Here is a 20,929-nt window from a genome sequence, read left to right as displayed (position 1 = left end):
TCATTTTCTTTTTAAAACTAAAATGAACAAAAAATATTTGGTTATCCAATTCACCCCCTCCCCCCACCCAAAGCGCCCCTAGAGGCCAGAAGGAGCGTAGCCGCTAGTATTACGTATAATGCAGGGAAAATTCAATCTACTTGGAAGTTGTGGGATGAAATGGACAGAAGTATGTGAACTAATCATAGGAAATGGAGATTTAGTTGAAATAACTTTGTGCAGTATGGGACACTAAACTAACTCTAAGATAGTAATATGTACGCCCCTATAGGCCTCTAGGAACTTAGAGAGGGGCAGTCGATCCCCAACACTTTAGATTTAAAAAGTAAAAGTGAAAAATGAAGGGGGGGGGGGCGAAGGGGTAATTTTTTTCTAAGGGTGATTTCTCTTCGGGGGTATCCTCCCCAAAAATAGTTATAAACCTCCCAGGATCTATGACAAGCTTCAGGTTAAGGAAAACTATATCGGTTCAGCAAGATCCTTCGGTACAAGCAGACAGACACAAAGACATTCTATTACTTTAAAGTAGTAATATACAGATAAGTGACTACTTTCTCCTAAACTAAAAACGCCTGATATGGATTATGTATCGTTTTTTTTGTTGAGTTAAAAAAATAAGGTAGATTTTTAATATCAGGCCTAGTAGTATCCTTAAATCTAATGAAAATTTCTTACGTTAAACATCGAAAACTTTTGAGAACCTGATAATATTTTCTGTGTATTTAACTTTGAATACTAATTCTAGTATAATCTGAGTGTTCGCCTAAATTGAAATTGGATATTCCAAAAATATACAGGGTGTTTAAAAAAAAACTGCATTTTCCAAATTTGGGAAACAACCATTAGGAGTACAAAAAAATAATTATATGTCAATATTCTCTATAAAAATATGCATCGAACATGTGTTTTTTAATATCTCTGAAAATAACGGCGCATTTTAAAGCATAAATATTTCAAAAGATGCATATGATGCTTTTTTCTGGTAGAATTTTGTGCCTTAAGGTTGGTTTTCAAAAATTTATTCACTTGAAAACAACATCTTAATACGGCCAATACAATTTTCTACCAATTACACTAAAAATTTCATTTGAAATTCCCTCACTGAAAACAAATATTCAGTTTTTCTTTTTGTATACTTAAGAAACATGACCCTAAAAATTGCTCATGTTCTTAAATCCCCACCCCTCATTTATTCCTATAATCCTTTAATTTGATTGACAGGTTAGGATACCGATATAAACTCATAATTTATCCATAATTTGTAATTAAATGCTTTAATAAAAAAATTCAAACTTTAATAACTTTTTTGTCTTTAGATATTTTTTTGTCAAATAAAAAGGAGTTTTTTCTTTTTACTATAACCTACGTTATTAAAGAAGATTCTTTTACTGCAAATGCATCACAATCAAGAAATGTGAAAAAATGACAAATTGCAGTTTCTTAAAAATGCTTTTGTGAGGAGCTAAAAAGCATTTCACCTTTAAAACTCATTAAGGTACTTTTCTTATACCTTTTTCTAAATTAATATTGAAATTCTACGATTTTTTTTATGCATAATAGAAGAGTTATTTAAATTTTTCTTGCACAACATTTTTCACATACAGCATTTTTGGAAACTATGTACCTATCATAGAGGCCGTATTTTTAGAGATAATGAAAAACACCTGTTATAAATTTGATGTACTTTTTTACAGAGAATAAGGACATATAATCGTTTTTTCTGTATTCCTTCTGGTTGTGTCAGAAAAACGGAAAACGCAGTTTTTTCTGAAACACCGTGTACTTCAGTAAGGTTAAAGTTGACTTATTCAAGTACCATGATAAAATCTTATCGGTCAGGTTGAAAACTTAAGTTATATTTTCATAACGTTGGTTTAGTGGCACCAACTCTTATATAACATTAATCGAAATATCTTAAACTTGATATAAACTTCAACTATAGAAATTATTGGCAAATGTCACCCCTTTCCTTATTATTTTGATGATTTAAATATAACTACTGCAGTTTCCTCTTTTCTAAAAAACATTTATAAATAGTTGGAAAAATCATAGGGCATTATTCTCTGTTAATTGTAAATACATACATTTTTGGGATCTTTAAAATTCAGATTATAGGTATAAAGCAAGGATCTAAAGGGATAAGACAATGGGCGACAAATTGGTGTACATCCCCAATGACGAAACACAAAATTATCCCTTCTGTAGATTAAAATTAGTGGTTGAAACGTTTAAACATTCTACCTAATAAACCAACCAATCTTAAATTAGTACAATTCACCAAAGATGTTAAGCCAACGAATAAGAAAACGTTTTTATAAAACTTTGGGGAACATTGTCCTTTCTCTCTCTCTCTCTGTGTTTTAATACATTCGTGGTGAAAATTATTGTTATGTTGTAATGTCAATGACAGAGTGTACATTGTACAAGTATTACAATATTAATATGCATTAAACGTCCTATGAATAGTAATAAACATAATATTTGACGGTTTCCCTAAAATTGCCTTTTCGAGTACTGTAAACCTCCCAACCCTCTTGTTATGGGTTTATTTAAAATAATAGTTTTTGTATTGTTTATTAATTTAGGTCAGTGTTAGGTTAGGTTAAACTGGATAATGGGAAGTCCCGCAGGATTAGGGCACCGCAGACATAGCTCCGCAGAGAAGAGGAAAAAACTACCCTTACCCTCTATTTTCAATTTATCTTAATTATAAGGTGGGTGAAGGAGATTCAGTGCTCTATAGACACTCTGAGGTAAAGAACCTAATATTTGGTATTAACTATTTTATCCAGTTTGGTTGATGGTAATATTTCTCTTTTCTTAACTGGGTGGCTCAAAATCAATTTCTAATATCTTTTATTTTAAATGTAATGACAGAAATAAAATTTGAAATATATATTCAACAAAATTAATAGTGCTGATAATTAGACAAAGCCCTAACTGTGTTAAAATTGTGTCAAAAATGATCCATGTGACGAAAAAAATATGAGGGAGATTAAAGGAGAAGTGGGAAAAAACACCCTAAAAATGAGATGGATAATCCCTCATTTTTATTACGTCACATGGATCATTTTTGACATAATTTTGACACAATTTGTACTTTGTATGATAATTAAAACTAAGCAATTAAATTTATAGTTTGAAATATTTTTACCTAACCCTTATTTTCTGCCTTTTTCTAGATCTTACTAATGTAATATAAACAACGAGCTATAAGAAATGTCTTCCAAAGACAAGGAAAAATAATACAAAAGTATTTTTTTATTTATTGATCAATGACATTAGTAGCAGGGATCTAAAGGGATAAGACACTGGTCGATAAATTTATGTACATACTGATAATACACAAAATTACCCCTTCTGTTGATTAAAATTAATGGTTGAAACGTTTGGACACTCATATGATTAAATAAACCAATCAAGATTTAATAAAGTCCCTAAAGTTGTGAAGCCAACGAATAAGAAAACTTTACTTTAAAACTTTGGGGATAGTGTAATAATCAGCCCATTGTCCCCTCTCCCTCTCTCTCTCAGCATATGTAGTCAATGTGATGTGAATAATATGATGAACCACAAGCAAAGCAGAAGAAATACAGTTTTAAGGATAGAAATTTTAAAAGTTTGTATTTGTAATAAAAGAACATGCCCCTTCCAACTTATTTTTAAATAGATTAAATAAGGGAGAGGGTTGGGGGGTTGTTTTCCAATTTTACTTTAGGTCAGGTTAGGTTAAGTTATTTTGGGTACAAGGTACCCCAACAAGGTTAGAACACCAAAGCAAAATTTCCGCAGGTTTGGGGTTAGAAAAAAACTGCCATGTTTTTAATTCTAAAAAGTGGCTTTGAGGAAAAGATGATTGATTAAAATAGAACACCTGCCATACTAGGCCAGAATTATTATAAGAGAACATGATCATAATTACGGATCTGAACTTTAATGCTGAAGTAGTTGGCATCTAAAGTTTTTTTCGTTGGAAAGTTAAATTTTTATATCCCCTATACAATTAAAAATTATGATGATAAAACAAAAATAAGATTTACCTATTCCCAGGAGTTTGACAGTCGTTGATAATTGTGGCGATAAGTCTACTCTCATAGTGATATGCTCGTCTGAAATAAAAACAAGGATGACAATATCCGCAAAAGTGAAGCTTAACATATCTGTCTTTCCTTCTTAACAAATATAGAACATTATTTACAAGTCTAACAAATGTTGTGAAAAAAAATATATATTACAAAAATACAGTTTTCTATGTATGCTTACATTTTAGACTTGATTATAGAGATGCTTCACTTATATTATTGTGCCTTATAGTTAAGGGAATCAATGGATGGGGATTATTATCTATATATTGGATATTTTTAATACGAACAAAGGAATTTTGAAATTTCCTTTTATGATTTATTATTACAATTTTATTGTTTTAGTAAAATTATTCCTACGAATTTATTATTTTAAGATTTTTTCATTTTATTTAGATCTATATACAATATTTAAAAGAAAAAAGTCGTTTGCCAACCTGAAATAATTGTGGAAACGCTGATGCTTAACAAACTTTATGGATTGAAAACTGCCGCCGCTGTTTTATTAGCAGCGGGATAATAACAACTGGCACAGCATGGCATATGCATGTACAATGAACAATTACCTAGTTCTATTGAACTGTACAGGCCTCCAGCCATTATCCTCATCCTCCAGATCCATAATTGGATACTTTTTCTTGACATGGCCACCAGCTAGTCTGGAGGTTGACCGAATATTTCTGGATGACCTCCAATAGTTTCCAGACGCAACAGGACTCAAAATTTTGGTTGGAAGAAAACGGCTACTTCTAAATAGTAAAGTTGTTTATCAATATAATAAGAAGTTTTAATTCTCTTTAGAGTTGCTTAACATAGCCCCTATTGGTTCAGGCTTTTTTTTTAAATTTAAGTTTATTCAGCCTTACTGGTAAAGGGAGTGACATGTCAGGAAAATAGCCAAATACCACCTCAATAACATTTACAAAACTTCACTAAAAAGTGCAACTAATTTGGATCAGCATGTAACTAGTTGCTTCGTCCCTAGCCTCTAGGAAGGGGCGGGGATCTCAGGACAATAGCTTAAAACAAACACAGGACTTTTAAAAGCTTCCCTTAAAATAACAACCCATGCTAACCAGTAATTTCTGAAATCTATAGCTTCAGACAAAAAAAAACTTACTACTTTATAATATAGGATAGAATAAGCGATATAACAAGTATTTCTAGATTACTTTTATTACATTGTTTCTGAGTTTACAACATTAAAAATTAATTACTTCTTATCTAATAATTTGATACGCTTCCTTTTCCAACAAAAACTATTGTCTGTTTCGATAAACAATAAAAGAACACAATAATCATGATCATAAGTAGAACAGAGTTAATAAGCTAAAACATTTATCTATTGATTGATTGATTTAAAAATATCCTAGTTCGACGCGGCATCTCCGCCTCAAATCGGATTTTGTAACCAAACGTTGACAATTTAAATCTTAAGAACACATAAACAATCATGGTGTTTATAAAGACATATGGATGCTTCGTATTGGTTATTCAAAAGCACCATTAATAATTTTTTTTGTCAACCTTTAAGTTTTACAGACGTATGACTTACGTTTTTAGACCCCAAATTATACTTATAGAGCAGTTGTGCTCTTTAAAAATCAAGGAGCGGTCAATCTACAAATAATTTCAAGTTAATTAACATGCCCCATAGTAAGGGGAATTATGAACTAAAAAAATCAAACCTCTATCTTTTTTTACTCTCAGAGTAAATCTAATTTTTGCTAACGTATTCGTAAGGGCGGAACTACATAGTCATAGAAAATCTGGCACTAATAAAAATAACCTTATATGACTGTGCCTCCGTCGTTTGGATTCTACTTCTCTTCTCTTCCGTTTTCCTAAAAAATTTTAATTGTGCATTTTTTATAAAATCCTTGTCACAACTTAAATAACTGTTAGGCTTTTCTCCTCATCGCATAGATTTCACAAATAAAATTAATACATAGGTTTAATATAAATGCCAAAATCCTTATTAATATAAGAAATGTGTACAAAATATGGAATAGGTTTAAATCTGGGTGTATGATATGAAGTAGTTCTTAGCAATCAGTAAATTCATATATATTTGATAAAATTATAAAAATCAAAAGCAGAAAAATAAATATTGACTAAAGATATATTTCCGGTTGTAAATTACATTTAGTTTAAGTCCTGCTATATGGTTAGGACTTGTCCGTAAGTTTGTCCGTACAACAAACAAAATTCATCGATTTGATGACAGAATCATCAATTAATTTATATTCATTTATATTAAAATTTTAGAAAAAAATGTTTTTAAAACATATTTAAATATTTTGATTTATTTAGCTGAGTGCCTCATATGTGAATACCTTTTCAAAATGACACGTTTTAAACCTTTTAACTATCTACATGCAGGTGGATATGATTATTCTTGATATAAATAGTATAATCCTTCTTAGAGATTAGTACACCACATTACACCCTCACCTTTTATATTTTTTTACTTGACTCTTGCAACCCCTCGTCTCCCCAAGTCTTACACACTATGAATAAGCCACAAAGTTATTTTTTCCACAGAAGACTTTCCCTGGTACACTAAAAGATGGAGCCCGATATTCCCAAATTTCCTACCTGGACTCTTCTCTTGGAAATGATCCACGATTTTCTCCTAAAATATTGAAAATGTGATTCAGGGACATAAGAACAGGAACTATTTTTATTAAGCTAGGAGAAAATGGACGAACGCCTTAATGATCATCCTAACAGACAAATTTTCTTATAATAATCAACCTTTACATTAAAAAATAAGCTCAACCAAAAATAGTACATAATCAACATAAAGATTTATAATATATAATATTCACATAAAATTTTCATTCATTTATCTTTTATAGCAGCCAAGAAATATATTCATCCCCCTTTTATACTCTTGTTGATAGACAGACAGCCAGAGTGAGTCATAGAGTAGATGCGATTTGATCAAAGAATTCATTATTTACTAAGTAATATTTGCGATAACTTTTATTTAATAGATTCTTTCAATTTTTAACATTTACAAAACAGCCTGCTTTATTGCTTCAAGATCCATGTCAGATCTGTATAGGAAATAAATGTCTATATATGAGCTCAAGTTTTCCAAGGAATAAATGTTTAAAACTCATAGTGCTCCAATAATCCATAATAAACTCCCATTGACCAGAACGATATGACCCATTATTTTACTGCTTGAAGAATAAATTCTTTTTTTTATTTCATGTTGCTATTTGAATTATATTGAAGTATTAAATTTATATTTATAAAACAGAAAATTTAAATTCATAATATAGTAAATATAAGAAAACTTAGTTTTAAAATAATTTGATACTAGCTATACATGCGTAATGTGGTCAGATATTGAACTAAAATTTAACAGTTAACTAAACAATTTAACCCTTTCGGGACGATAATTTGAAATAAAAAATATCAGGATCCTAAAATATTTTAAAGAAAGAGGAAATACTTTAATACTTTAAACAGGGATAGGACAATGGAAGAAAAAGATTAATATTCAATCTAGCTAATAGCGGAATAATTTTAGAACGCCACCTCTAGTATTGAAATAATCTAATATATCTTTAACAACACTTGGGTAACTTGCAACATTTTTATGTCTCTACCTTATACACAAAAGTCATAATATAGAAATTAAGATTTATTTAGAATTTTTTTCTAATTTTGGTGCCACCTAACCGACTTTGTCCGGACACCACGACCGACACAGACCAGATATCCTTATAAAATCAACTCTTGCCGACGTATAATTACTAAACTTAAAAAGTCATGAAGTCACAGCTCTCTATCTTACCTACAAAAAAATGACATTGAAAAAACGAGAGGGGGGGCTCTAAGAGCCCCTCCCCCCCCCCCCACCTGTTAGGGTTAACAGCACTTGAGTAACTTGCACCATTTTTATTTACCATCTATAGCATTGCCTATTAACCGACAAATATAAAGACTTATAGCAACGAAAGACAGACAGACGGACATTTGTTAAATAAAAGAGAGGCTTCGCCACCAGAACAACATAATTAAACAGGTATAAATTGTTGAAACGTGCAGAGTTCTAAGATATCTTAATAGAATATTGAAAATATGATTTCGGCTTAAGATTTGATTGATCTAAAACTAAAACAATAAGAGGATATAACGTCCAATTCAAATTTTCTTTTCTTTTTAATCAGTATTATAAAGAGAAAACTTGAATGACAATCCTGATATATAAAGTAGTAAGAATTATTGTCTGAAGCTCAAGATCTCACCAACTACTGAACCTATTGGATACTCTGTTATAGGTCTTTTGTTGGTTTTAGGCTATTTTTATTTCGGATTCAAGTCTTGGGATGGTTTAAGGCTATTCATATGCTCTTCCTTAAAGTTCAAATAGTATTTTAATAAGAGAAGCACACGAAAGAAAAACAATTAGACCTAAGAAAATTTTTCAAAATTTAAGAAGGGGTTAAATCAACGTTTATTTTTTTATCTAACCGTAGATTTAAATATTAATCTTAATTCTGAATTTAGTATAATAACGAAAACTGTTTTTTTCAGCATATTTTAAAATATGTTAAGAAATTTCTTAATAAACCTGACACAGATATTATTATATTTAATTAGGGTTGGGCCGAATACATATTTGAATACTGGATGTCCGGCTGATTTCTTATAAATAATGTTTGTTAATGTTAGTTAACAGGGATTTTTTGTTGAATAATATTATATTGTCGTATATCTGGCCCCACCCTATTTTTAATACTTAGCAAACTTTGCTTTGTATATTTTAAACTTGGTAGATTTTATCATTATTATTATTATTCAAGTACACATAGTGTACCTAGTGTTTCCTATTCAGGATGTTATGAGTAAATTTTATATTCAATTGGGGGGGGGGGGGTAATTTAACCATCTCGTATGGCACTGATTATGATTTTTGTTATGATACTTTGCATGAGTCATCTTTGCTTTAATTCAAAGACAAGAAATCTTTTTTTAAAAATTTGCAGTAAATTTTCCTGAAGCATCCTCTGTATACAAATGTAATTAATTACTAAAAATTTTATATTTTTCTTATACAATGACAAAAATTGTTTTCAGTAAGGCTTCAAAACCGATTAATATCCGCTGGATTAGACCCGGTTCTCAATTATACTAAAAAATCCTGTATAGCATCGTATTACAGACAATTTTCCACGAATATTAATACAAATAAAAACATCAAATTTATGTCAGATTGGGCCTTCGGCCCCTCGTGGCTAACAAAACTGGTTTTAATCTTACAATTTTTTATTCTAATATATGCGAAAAGCTGTCTATAATATAATGTGATAAAAACTATTATCAATCAATGATTCAAAAATATTTTTTTATTTCTGACAGAAAAACAATGAATTAACGTAGGTTTGACTTTAGCAAAACACTTGAACAATTCATTTAGCTGTATAAAGTACTATTTTGTGATGAATTAAGAAAATTAAAACACATAAAAACTTTCTAAGAATAAGACAGAATTAAAAGATGCGTAAATTAACATTATTTTCATCTAAAACAAACATTTGCTCAAAATGAACAAATGAAAAACTTGTAATTTATAAATGCACTACGGCCATTGAAGCCTATAGGGGCCCTTAATGTTAATGGGGGGGGGGGAGAAGTCGACCTACCCCCCATTTCCTTTCAGTTTAGAAAGGTATATTTAAAAACGAACTTTGGGGGAGGGATTTTTTTCTATGATATCTCTGGGAAGGGTAGCGATTCCCTCCTCAAAATAGTTATGAACCTTTCCTGGACCTATAAGAAGCTTCATTGTAAAGGAGAAGGTTCAGCGGTTAGCTAGATCCTTCGCTACAGACAAAAAAATCCTTATTACTTTAAATAATAGGACTAGCGGCTACACCACTTGAACTCTCTAAGAGAAGGAGGAGACGTTTGTTGACCCCAGACCATTTTCAATTTTAACATTTAAAAATAAACTGAAAAATTGTTGGGGGGTTATTTTTTCTAGGGAGATTTCTCTCGAGAGAGTTGTGGTGGTATCCTCCCCCAAAATATATATAAACCTTTACTAGACCTACAAGAAGCTACATTATAAAGAAGAACCATATCAATTCGAGGGTTACAACTACCTGATATAGAAAAACTACCTGAATTTTATCTCCTTGTTCTGAAGCAGTATCAATCAGATTGTCAAATATTTTCTTCATTTCAAAAGTCAATTTTAAAACGCTTGATAAAGGTACATTATCAAGCTAACTACAGCGTAGATAAACAAGGATGACAACATCTATGAAAGCAAAGCTCTGAATCAAACAGTAGAAAAAACGAACATGAACAAATGTGTACACTTAATATTAATTTAAATGTATAAACCTTATTCTATATAAACTTGTTGCAAAGAAACTTATTATAGAGATATTGTATCTTGCTGTCCCAGGAATCATTGTTTCAAAAATCAGATGAATAGGATAATTATATCATACAAATTATTGTTGTCAAAAAAAGTTTAAATGGACTTTCTGGTAACGATTATAGAGTTGCTATGCTTTCTATTATATCATACCTAAATTTGAAATCGATGAGATATTTTGACGCACAAATTTACAAAAAAAAACGTTCAGACCCGACTTATAGAAAAACTTAAACTTAAAAAGGACAAAATATATATTAACATTTGTCGTATGAAATATCTTACTGCTTTTAAATGACTTTTCCTGAAACTTTGATTTGTCCTTTACTTGTTCATCAGGATTCTCCAAGCTCTGTTTTAAATCATAACAACATATTATTTAAAATACAACAGATTTAATATTCTAGATGGGTTGTCAGGCACAAAAATCCATCCAACTAAATAAGGAAGATCTAGTTACAAAGGCGCATATCATATATGATATATTTCAAAATTACAAGCGACGAAATTTTTCGAAATTTTTTGCCAAAAGCTAGCTTTATACTAAGAAATTCAATAGCTGTTTTACTATATGTTGATCAAAATGTGTACACTGTTTACCCAATAATATGGTCGGATTGTTCCTAGATTTTGTTATATTCATACAGAGATATAAAAATGAAAGAATAGTTATATATCGAATAGTATTATAGACAGCTTTCCGCGGATATAAAAAAGATTATAAGATTAAAACCAGTTATGTTAGCCCCGATGGGCCGAAGGCCTGGGATAATAAAACTGGTATCAATTTTATGATTGCCATCTTAATATTCGTAGAAGTTTCTGTAATACGATGCTATACGTTATTATTTAGTATGGCTGAGAACAGGTTTTAATCCAGTGGATATTAATCGGTTTTAAAGCCATACTGGATAGATATTTTTCCTTCTCTTTATAATATTTTCCAATTCACAAATATGAAATTTTAGAACTAGATCAAGTTTATGTCACATATCACAATATGCAATAACAATTCATCTTTAGATATAATCCTAAGTTTCTTTAAATTAAACAAGAACATTAGTATTTATGGTAACGAGCACTTAAAAGAAACAAGTCAGAGACAATTGTTGATAACTTAATGTACATTAACAATGATGATTAACAAAATTACACCTTCTGCAGTTTCATTTTTAAATTTTTTGACACTACTTATTTTAAACAACCAATCAGGAATTTCTAAAAGTACCCAAAGCTTTTAAGCAAGCTATTGAGAAATTGTATCCATAAATCTTTGGGTACCAGATTTCCAGTCTAATATGATCTCCCTCCCTTCTCCAACAAATATATTATTGGAAGAATATTTTAATGATCAGAAAATGTATGACGCTATAAAGCGTTACAAAGATTGGGGAGAAGGGGCCCTATGATCCACCTTTACCTACCTCCAAGTGTAAAGTGCAGGCGTACAGACATACACGAATTACTACAAGGTAGCTCCGCTATTAAAAGTTTGATAAATATTATTATGTTATGATATAATTTCCTTGATATTATAACTGAATAAATTCACATCAGCCTAAAATAACAAAAACATTATAGAAATAAAGAAAAATATTTTTATTATCTTTTTCGTCTCGTGATTTTAGAAACGTAGTGTCTCTAAGTTTCCTCTGTATGTAACAAGATCAAAATATCTGTAGGTTACAACAATAACAAACGCTCTTCATAAAATAGTAAGATTTTAATGGAGATAAGGAAAGTGTCATGTGTAACGTCATAAAAATACGTCTAAATCCATCTCTTTTTTAGCGGTTTCCTTTTCCACTTCTCCTGTCATCTGTCCCTTTTAGACGTACTTTTATGACGTCACAAACTTTCCGTATCTACGATTTTAATAACTACCGGACCGATTGAGTTCTCCTGTTTAGGGAATATTCACATAGGTCCCAGGATGGTTTTAAGCAATATTGTTTTAGATATAAGTATTGAGTTGGTTTTTATACTATTTCCTCTCCTCCCAACTCATTCAAATACACAGTAACACAGCCCCTAGATCAACTATTGCAGAATTACATATTTCGTGTTTAGGTTTAAATTAGATAAGTTTTTTTTTTGGTTGCAAGTTGGGAATATTTAGTTCATCGGATATTTCAACCAAATGTTCGTTTGTTTGTTTTATAATAATAATGTATTTAAAATACAACATCATATCGAAAATGGCTAGTTTTTTTTGTTAATCATGAAGAAAGGGTTATGATGCATTTTTACAAAATCTAGGTCAAGATACAAACCACAAAATATATCATAATTAGTTTTCACCAAAGAATTCTTATAAAACACAATTGGCTTCGCACTTAGCATTGAGAGCTTCGCCTCAAAGTTGGGATAAACTTCATAAATATGTATATTATCCTTATAATAAAGTAACAGGATCTATGTCTGTTTGTCTGTGTGTTCCTAAGGATCTCGCTAACCACTGAACCGATATGGTTCTCCTTTACAGTGTAGCTTCTCATTTGTCCTGGAAAGTTTTATAGCTATTTAAGGGAGGGTACTACAAAACATGTCATCGCGGAAATTCTGTGGGGGCGGTGGGGTTAAATTTAAATGAAGCATATTATTTTAATTTGGGTTTGCGATTTCATAAATATAACCTTTCTTGTTAAAATTGCAGTATAAATCTAATTAAAGTTTTTAAATCAAAATAGAAATAATAAAAGTTCACCACGTTAGTATCAGAAAAAAGCATGTGCTGTGTAGGTGTTTTATCACTTCTGCAAGCTATCATACACAAAATGATAAATAGCAAACAAGATTGTTTGGAGGATATTTTGACTATATTGCATAATATTAAAGTGTTCATGGTTACCTATCAATTACCTCATTATGGGCGAGGCTGATGCCCATCCATGACACTCTAACGTCTGGTCCAACAACCCAGGATAACTAGAGGGAGCCAAATATCTCTTTTTCCGTCCAAACAACCAGAGTATTAGGTTAAGTAATACCCATCAGACAACCAACTCTTTGATTGCATGACCTTTCTCTGAGAAGTCCTAACTATACATAGTAATGAGTTGCGTCTTTTACGTCTTTGGTTATGACGGGGTGTCAGGCCGAGATTCGAACCTATCATCTCCACGACGACAAGCATATGCGCTACGTGTTGAGCCACGGTCGCGAGAATGTGGTCAGGGTTGATGATAAACTCTTAAATGACATTATTAAATACATTCTTTTGTTGACATAACAACAGCACAATAATTTAACAAGCTATTTACGGTTGTGAATGCACACTGATTCTGCTGTTGAGCAACCTTGATGCTGTAAGACAAAATAAATTATCTAAACTTATGAAAATGCAAAAACTGAACTCTCAGTTTTGACAGCGATAATTATTATCAAGAAAAAATAGTACTTTCACTTGAACCAAAAATGGACCACAATATTAAAGTTCTTTTATAGATAGGTTAGGTTTATTACAGAGAGCCCATTGAGCTAGTTATAGGTCTCCGCAAGGTTTTAGACCTCGTCATAATTAAAGAAATCAAAATATGCAACTGCTACTTACTGTTATGTATGGTGCTTGTAATATTAATAAATAATACAATAGTGTATTAAAGGGACAATTAGTTACTAAGAATTTCCCAGTTACACTCTTGTATATTCGTTAAGATCTCCAAAATCTCCATTTAAGGGAATATTCATAAAGTTCCCGGAATGGTTTAAGCTCTTTTGTCCCGTTCCCCTCCCTTTGAATACAGAGCCCCTATATGCCAGGGGTACAACCTCTTGTATTAGTACATTGATATCAATTTTTAAAATCATTGATATATGTAACTTTCACTGAATTTTTTTTTAGAATATTTATCTTTGAAACATTCTAAGAAGCACACAAACATTTCCTTCATTCTTTTATTTCGGAGCAAAGCCACTATTGTATTTAATTTTCCTTTAAATTCCTTGTTTTTTGTCTAATCTAAAAAAAAAAATTTTAAAGTTTTGATTATTTTATCAATATCAATTTCTTTTTGGTCGAAGGTTTTTAGACAAAATACCAAAGCTCTTTAAGTGCCCATAAAAAAAATTACGTCATAAACTACAAATGGCCAATACACTGACTAAACTACCAATGGCAGGTCAGTATACATTACAATTGACCGATGGTAAGCCAGTTTGACGTCATTTTTATATGCACTACAAAAAGCTCAAAAAAACCCTGAAGAAATAAAGATTTAAATTGTTATAAATCCAAATTTATTTTTACTTTTCCTGTGTTATTGATTACTGCTATAATCTTCTATTGAAAAATTGCTGCGCTATTCATTATCATTATTTTTCTTGTTTTTTCAACAGCTTATAAAACTTTTTTTACATTCAGATAAAAATGCAATCCTTATGTACATCAAATTGTAGGTTCAAATCACAGTTTTTTTGCATAATTGTAGATTTTTACATATCAGCACAGTTACTCTATAAATAACTAACAGGGAGAAGGGGGAAACTATTCTAGTACCCAAACTTTACCACCAATAAGATTAATATACAGATTGGGCGATTTTGTTTAGCATAGTTGATGGTATTCATACATTTATCATCCAATGTCTTATCCCTTAAAATCCCTGAAAACAAGGAGTAATCTTTCTCATTTAGTCAGTGAAGTAAATAATCTTTAAAGATTCAGGATTAAAATGGGCCTAAGGTCAGGGCCAACAAAACAGGTATAAATATATTTGTCTTCACGTGAGGAACAGGTTTATATTCAGCGGAAATAAATTTGTTTCCAAACACATTTTAAATCTGCCAACTTTACAAATTCAGCAGAGTTGGATTACAAAAGAATTACCAGGAAACTATTAGAAAACTTGTTTAGCTATGCACAATTATTAATTATGTTAGGTTTCTTTCTTAAAATAAATATCTGCATTTAAGCTTGTTGATGCGTTTTTAATGGCTACGCTATTTTATAAAAATGGTTTGTCCGTCTGTCTGTGTCATTGTCACTAAAACAATTCTTAAGATTACATTCTTAAACACATTTTCTATAAAACTGTAATTATTCGGTGCTTTCCCTCAAAGTTTCTATCCCTGAACCCCGTTATTTTTTTTTACAATGGCTTATCCCTGCGGGGCTTATACCTGCGTTGCCCTAACCATGCGGATCTACCTACCCAATATAACCTTACCTAATCTGGCCAAAAGTTATAAACAAACAACCGAAACAAAAATAATATATTTGCAGTAATAGATAATAAATGTTGCATTAATGAATAAAATATGTTGTTCTTCTATTAATTAATGCTCTAGGCTCTTCTTTTTATTAACGCTGCTTCTCTATATCTAGGTCCTTGCATTAGGTTTTCTAACTTGTTGTCCTAGTAATCATTGTTCCAAATGGACTTTCTGGTAACTTATAGAGTTGCTCTGCTCTCTAAATTGTACCAAACTCTTATATGAATAATCAAATTTGGAATTGATAAGACAATCTAAGAATGCTTAGATTAATTATAAAAGCTATTCTTTACGGACGTAGAGACCAATTATAGTAGAAAGGCTTCGCTTTTAAAAATAGAAGGAAAGTCAATTCTCCCAATGCTGTACACCTTTCCCTGGCACCATGGAAGCTTATGATTACCTGGGGAAGATAGGATACCAAGAAATCAAAATTAATATGGCTGTAATCCAACCTACAAAAATAAAACAAGAATTATTACTAACAAATACAAAATTTTTCGGATAATGGAAAGAAAACGAAGTATCGGGTTTCGTCGTATTTTCACAGTAGCTTTTAATAGGCTATTTTAGTTAAGGTAAATGTTAGTGATTGGAATGCAGGGCTATAGCTCCCCGCAAGGGCTAGATATAGAAGAAAAGCTACTTCAAAAAATTTGACGGAACCCACTACTTTGTTTTCTTTCCATGATCTAATATTTCCCCAAAAAAATTTAAAATTAATTTTGTTCGTACCATTTCAATTCTGGCTTGAAAGCAGTGTATTTTTTAGGGCAGCGGCTGCTGAAATAGTTACAGCTAACTTTTTGGCACGTCATGGCAGCTTGCTGCCGCTTAATGACAAAAATCTTTAAAATAAATTGAATTGATTTGAAGTAATCTGAATTTTAATGCGAATTTTAGAGATATAAATCAAAGAGAAGCCTTGAATAAGAAAACATTATTTGATTCTATGAATTTTCCTAGAAATTTCATGTTAGTTTATCTCCTGAGGTTAAATACATTTACTTATATTTGTATGGTATGCAATCATTTATAAAAATAGTATTTTTTACATTACATGTATATAAATTCAGAGAGGGAGGGTACATTGGACTGTTTATTACACTAGACCTCAAAGTTTTTTTTGTTAGCCTAACAACTTTGAGGACTTCATTAAATTTTGAATGGTTTGTTCATTTAATTTACAGTTCAAAAGTTTTAACCCCTAATTATAATTCTAATTCAGCAGGGGTAATTTTATATATCATCATTGGGGATGTCCATCAATTAATCGGTCATTGTCTTATCCCTTTGTATCCCTGATATATATTATCTATATCTTTTATATTACCTATACTTTACTCCTATCATAAAACAACCCTTCTCATACCTATTATATGCCTATAACAAAGTAAAATGTTATAAGAGAAGCATCTCTATAATTAAGTCCTTTACGCAAGTATGTCCTTTAACATTATCCTGTATTGGAGTGGATACAAAACCGCGACAAACAAAACCGCGACAGTTACAAAACCGCCCCATAACAAAACCACGACAGTTACAAAACCGCCCCATAACAAAACCGCGACAGTAACAAAACCGCGACATTATATATAAAAAAATTACATTACATTCAGTTGTCCATCCTAGATTGCAAACGAGCAGACTTAATTTCTCCTATTTCGTTACAGACTGAAAGACGAGCAAGAAAAGTTAAAGAGTGGATTCAATTAGAAAAACAGTAGGATGTATTTCCTTAAAACTATTCAAAATACTTTAACTCTTAACAGTCGGGTCATTTATCGCTAAACGCACCCGGTCCCAGACCGTTAGGAGCCAAATAAAAAAATCTAGATAAAATAAAAACTGAAAACAGGATTGGCAGCGTTCAGTCGCGTTTTAATTGGAAAGCCACTGTCGCTTTTCCTTCTTATGTTATCAGCCGTTAAAACTTAGGTTAAACCTGTATTGAGGTTTAGTTTTAATATTATTTGTATTTTATGGACGATCAGCCGCCGCAACCCAGCTGCCGAGCCCAGCTAAAATAATTGAATAAAATTTTACTTACCCTACTTGAGGCTTGGCATGATAGAGTCCAACTTTCTTATTTGCCAGTTCAGGAGGTATGCCATTTCTATTAACAATAAAATCTTCAAACTTCAGATAACATCTAGTAGAAAAATCTCCCAGGAAACTGATTTTGAAAATTATGAAGGGGCCTACGATTGGAGAGATAAAGGTTTTTTTGCTTTACATAAGACAATGAAAAAGCTTATTTTTGAACAAGTTCGCTGTCACAAATATTTTAATACACTAACTTTTAAAATATTTATAGGTACAGAAATTTCGTAATATTAGCAAAGCGACTGATCTTATTTACCTTGATTAATCTTTTTTTTGTTGTCCCATTATAGATTTTTCAACAGTTTTAACAGAGTGTGGTTAGCTGCTGATTGAGTGGACTGCTATTTCATTAGACTAATAATTAACTGTTCTCTTTTATAGAGACTAGACTAAAAGTGTAGTTTATTGGAGTTTCATATCATGAACAGCATATTTTTTTTGTGGGGTGGGGTGTTAGATTGAGAGTTGTTGGCAATTTTTTCAGAACAATTACTTTCCAAACTAGGAGATGTATTCCATGAAAGGCAGATCCTAATCGGTTCAGCGAGATCTTAACGGACCAATGAACTGACAGACAGATAATTGATTTGATAATATCAAGGCCTAGCTGATATTATTGTTGTCATCCTTGTTTAACAATTAAATCTTTAGATTTTCACCAATAAGATAATTGAAATAAAATTTAGGTTTCTTTTTTTTTCCAATTTTGGGGTCAGAATGCATTTTTTGCCAATCCTTTGTTTGTCTGGTTGGCACTTTCTCTCTTTGTCTCTATTAAGCAATGAACCCTACCCCTTCATTTTGAAAAAAATTGAGGTGAGGGGGGGGAGGGTAGTAGTCCTATATGTTTGATCCATACGGGGGGTCCTAACCTTACGGGGCCTATTTGCTATACCTGGAATATTCCCTAACCTGACAACAAACGAATATTTAACACCCCCCCCCTCACTACCCTCTTACCTTTAATTTATTTTTAATATTGGGGGGGGGGGGGACACTGTGCTTTCCAAGGCACTTTGAAGGAAAACCTTGTCTGGTTCCATATTTTAGACAGATATTTATTGTATGTCTATCTTTCTTCATTCCTATTTCCCAAAGCAAGAAGATCTCTGTCTGTACATATGTATGTCCAATAAGATCTCGTAAGCGGCAGTACTGATTTTTAAAAAATTGTCGCATAAATAAAGAAATCCAAGAATGAAAACGTTCATAAAAGCCAAGCTCAACGAACTACAAAGTTTTAAATACAAAGGTGGATTCTAATATACTTTAAATAACGTTTAATTTTATCAAAACGAACCTTCGGAACTTCCAAATTTTAGAAAAGCCTCGTTTAACCAATCTTTGTACAGGGAGACAAGAATTTCAGGAGAGAGGTGACAATGGCCTGTTTATTACACTACATAGTCCACAAAGTTTTATAATAACGTTTTCTTAATAACTTTGCGGACTTTTCGTGAATTTTGATTTGTTGGTTCATTAACAAGTGTTAAAAGTTTAAACTATTAATCTTAATTTACAGAAGAGGTAATTTTGTCTAATATCATTGGGAATTTACATTAATATATCGACCATTGTCTTATCCCTTTAGATCCCTGCAAGAATCCTATACTCTTGTGTTTGAAATTTTATATTAATAAAACAAACTTACTTAAGATCATCTAATTTAACAAGAACAGCTTGAGCAGACTCGAGCGAAGCTAAATCTGTTGTGAAATCACACTCGGACGCACACTGTTATTAATTTTAACATTATTTTGGATCATTGCAATTGTTATCGAATGAAAGGTTATATTTTGTTTATTTGTTTTAGTAGAATAGAGTAGTATAATTTTCCTAATGTTTTATTAATCCCATTGTCATGTCACGTTTTTCAATTATTTTGACAAAAAGAAAATATTTTGCAGTATAGCTTCGAAACCAATTAATATCTGATTGATTAGAATCGGTTCTCACCCATACCGAAAAATCATTTATAACATCGTATTATAGACAGCTTTCCACGGAAAATAAATAAAGATAATAAAATTAAGGACCAACGGCCCGGGATAACAAATTGGTTTTTAATATTTTCTTTTAGTATCTGCGGAAAGCTGTCTAAAATACTATGCGATAAATAACTATTCTATTATCATAATGAACGCATCTGGAAATTAGACATTACCCAAAGTTTTTTGTTATACTTTCTTTAGAAAGTTGGCTTACAAATTTATACCCAAAATACCTGTCCGATTTTTTGGCTTCAATCCTAGACAGGTACTTTGGGTATTACACTAGATTTCCAAATTACACTTTTTGTTGGACACCCTGTAAAACTAGAGTTTTTGGCTAAAATAGCATTATGTGCGCTTTTTACACGAATAAACGATAATTTTAGTGTATAAAATGTATAGGTTGGATGAAAGATTGATGAAAAAATAATCAAAATCCAGGGACTCTGAAACTTTTTTTGGCCATCCAGCATCCTTGATTCACCCAACGGACCAAAATATAGAGTATTAACAAAATCGGAGAGGTAGTGCAAAAAAGTGGTACACTTGGCAAATAATGCACTAGTATCTGAACTTTTCAACCAATAATTTTTAAATAGTAGTAATTATGTTTAACATTATTTGTAATGTACAGTAAATAAAGTTAACTTATCTTTGTCATATCCCTTGAAACCCTTTGCAAATCATTTTAATTATTGTTTAAACATTACATTTACTGAATATGTGATAATGATGATAAAATTTCCTGATGATGTTCTCTTTCTTCATTCAAATCATCCTTCCATTCCCTCCAACTAAAATAAAAATATTAAAGCGAAGTTTTTCTATATTTAGGGTAGGTCCGTCCCGTCTATAAGTCGTCCGTAACGGTTAGCCTTTTTCGTGGAACAGATAGCTTTTTCGTTAATTTAGACATGTTAGAATTGTCCTATCGATTTTTAAACTTTAAAATGTCATTTCAATCATGTTGATTTTTAACTTTTTTTACAACTAATTTTTAAATGAAATAATTGTCTGATTGATCTGATTTTTGGAATATTTATTCCTAGGACAACAATGTACAATATTACAAGCGAAGCATCTCTATAATCAAGTCCTAAAAATGTAAGTAATTCCTTAAGCAATATACT

The 20,929-nt window shown here is 31.2% G+C and overlaps 2 protein-coding genes across 2 annotated transcripts in view; both read right to left on the bottom strand.

Moving 5' to 3' along the window:
• LOC145319267 (alpha-(1,3)-fucosyltransferase C-like) overlaps window positions 1-10,536 on the bottom strand; it is a 40,293-nt gene extending 29,757 nt beyond the window's left edge. The window contains exons 1-5 of the mRNA XM_080161286.1: window positions 10,226-10,536; window positions 6,681-6,717; window positions 5,872-5,926; window positions 4,649-4,831; window positions 4,041-4,109 (exon numbers count right to left, since the gene is read on the bottom strand). Coding sequence (XP_080017412.1) covers window positions 4,041-4,109; window positions 4,649-4,831; window positions 5,872-5,926; window positions 6,681-6,717; window positions 10,226-10,285 — 404 coding nt within the window. The 5' untranslated portion in view covers window positions 10,286-10,536. The remainder of the gene's footprint in view (window positions 1-4,040; window positions 4,110-4,648; window positions 4,832-5,871; window positions 5,927-6,680; window positions 6,718-10,225) is intronic.
• A 1,462-nt stretch (window positions 10,537-11,998) lies between these two features.
• Window positions 11,999-20,486, bottom strand: LOC145320102 (uncharacterized). Its single transcript, XM_080162543.1, has 6 exons — window positions 20,473-20,486; window positions 20,014-20,056; window positions 19,460-19,542; window positions 17,753-17,818; window positions 16,106-16,157; window positions 11,999-12,046 (listed from the first exon to the last, which is right to left on the bottom strand). The coding sequence occupies exons 1-6, from the start codon at window positions 20,484-20,486 to the stop codon at window positions 11,999-12,001; spliced, it is 306 nt and encodes a 101-aa protein (XP_080018669.1).
• Window positions 20,487-20,929: the final 443 nt, after the last annotated feature.

Source organism: Acartia tonsa, chromosome 5 (genome assembly GCF_053477335.1).
Source record: "Acartia tonsa isolate MP-2025a chromosome 5, ASM5347733v1, whole genome shotgun sequence".
Classification (NCBI taxonomy): Eukaryota; Metazoa; Arthropoda; class Copepoda; order Calanoida; family Acartiidae; genus Acartia; species Acartia tonsa.
Note: the sequence above shows the minus strand (reverse complement) of the source record. Positions and strands in the feature narration are given on the sequence as shown.

What these genes read in the sequence shown, in the direction of transcription:
- LOC145320102 (XM_080162543.1), bottom strand. An exon ending in GGTATTTTGGGTATAAATTT is followed by an intron (nt 19,543 to 20,013) that starts GTAAGCCAACTT and finishes AATTAATAACAG; the next exon opens with TGTGCGTCCGAGTGTGATTT. An exon ending in TGGTATCCTATCTTCCCCAG is followed by an intron (nt 12,047 to 16,105) that starts GTAATCATAAGC and finishes TTGTTATTTTAG; the next exon opens with GCTGATGTGAATTTATTCAG.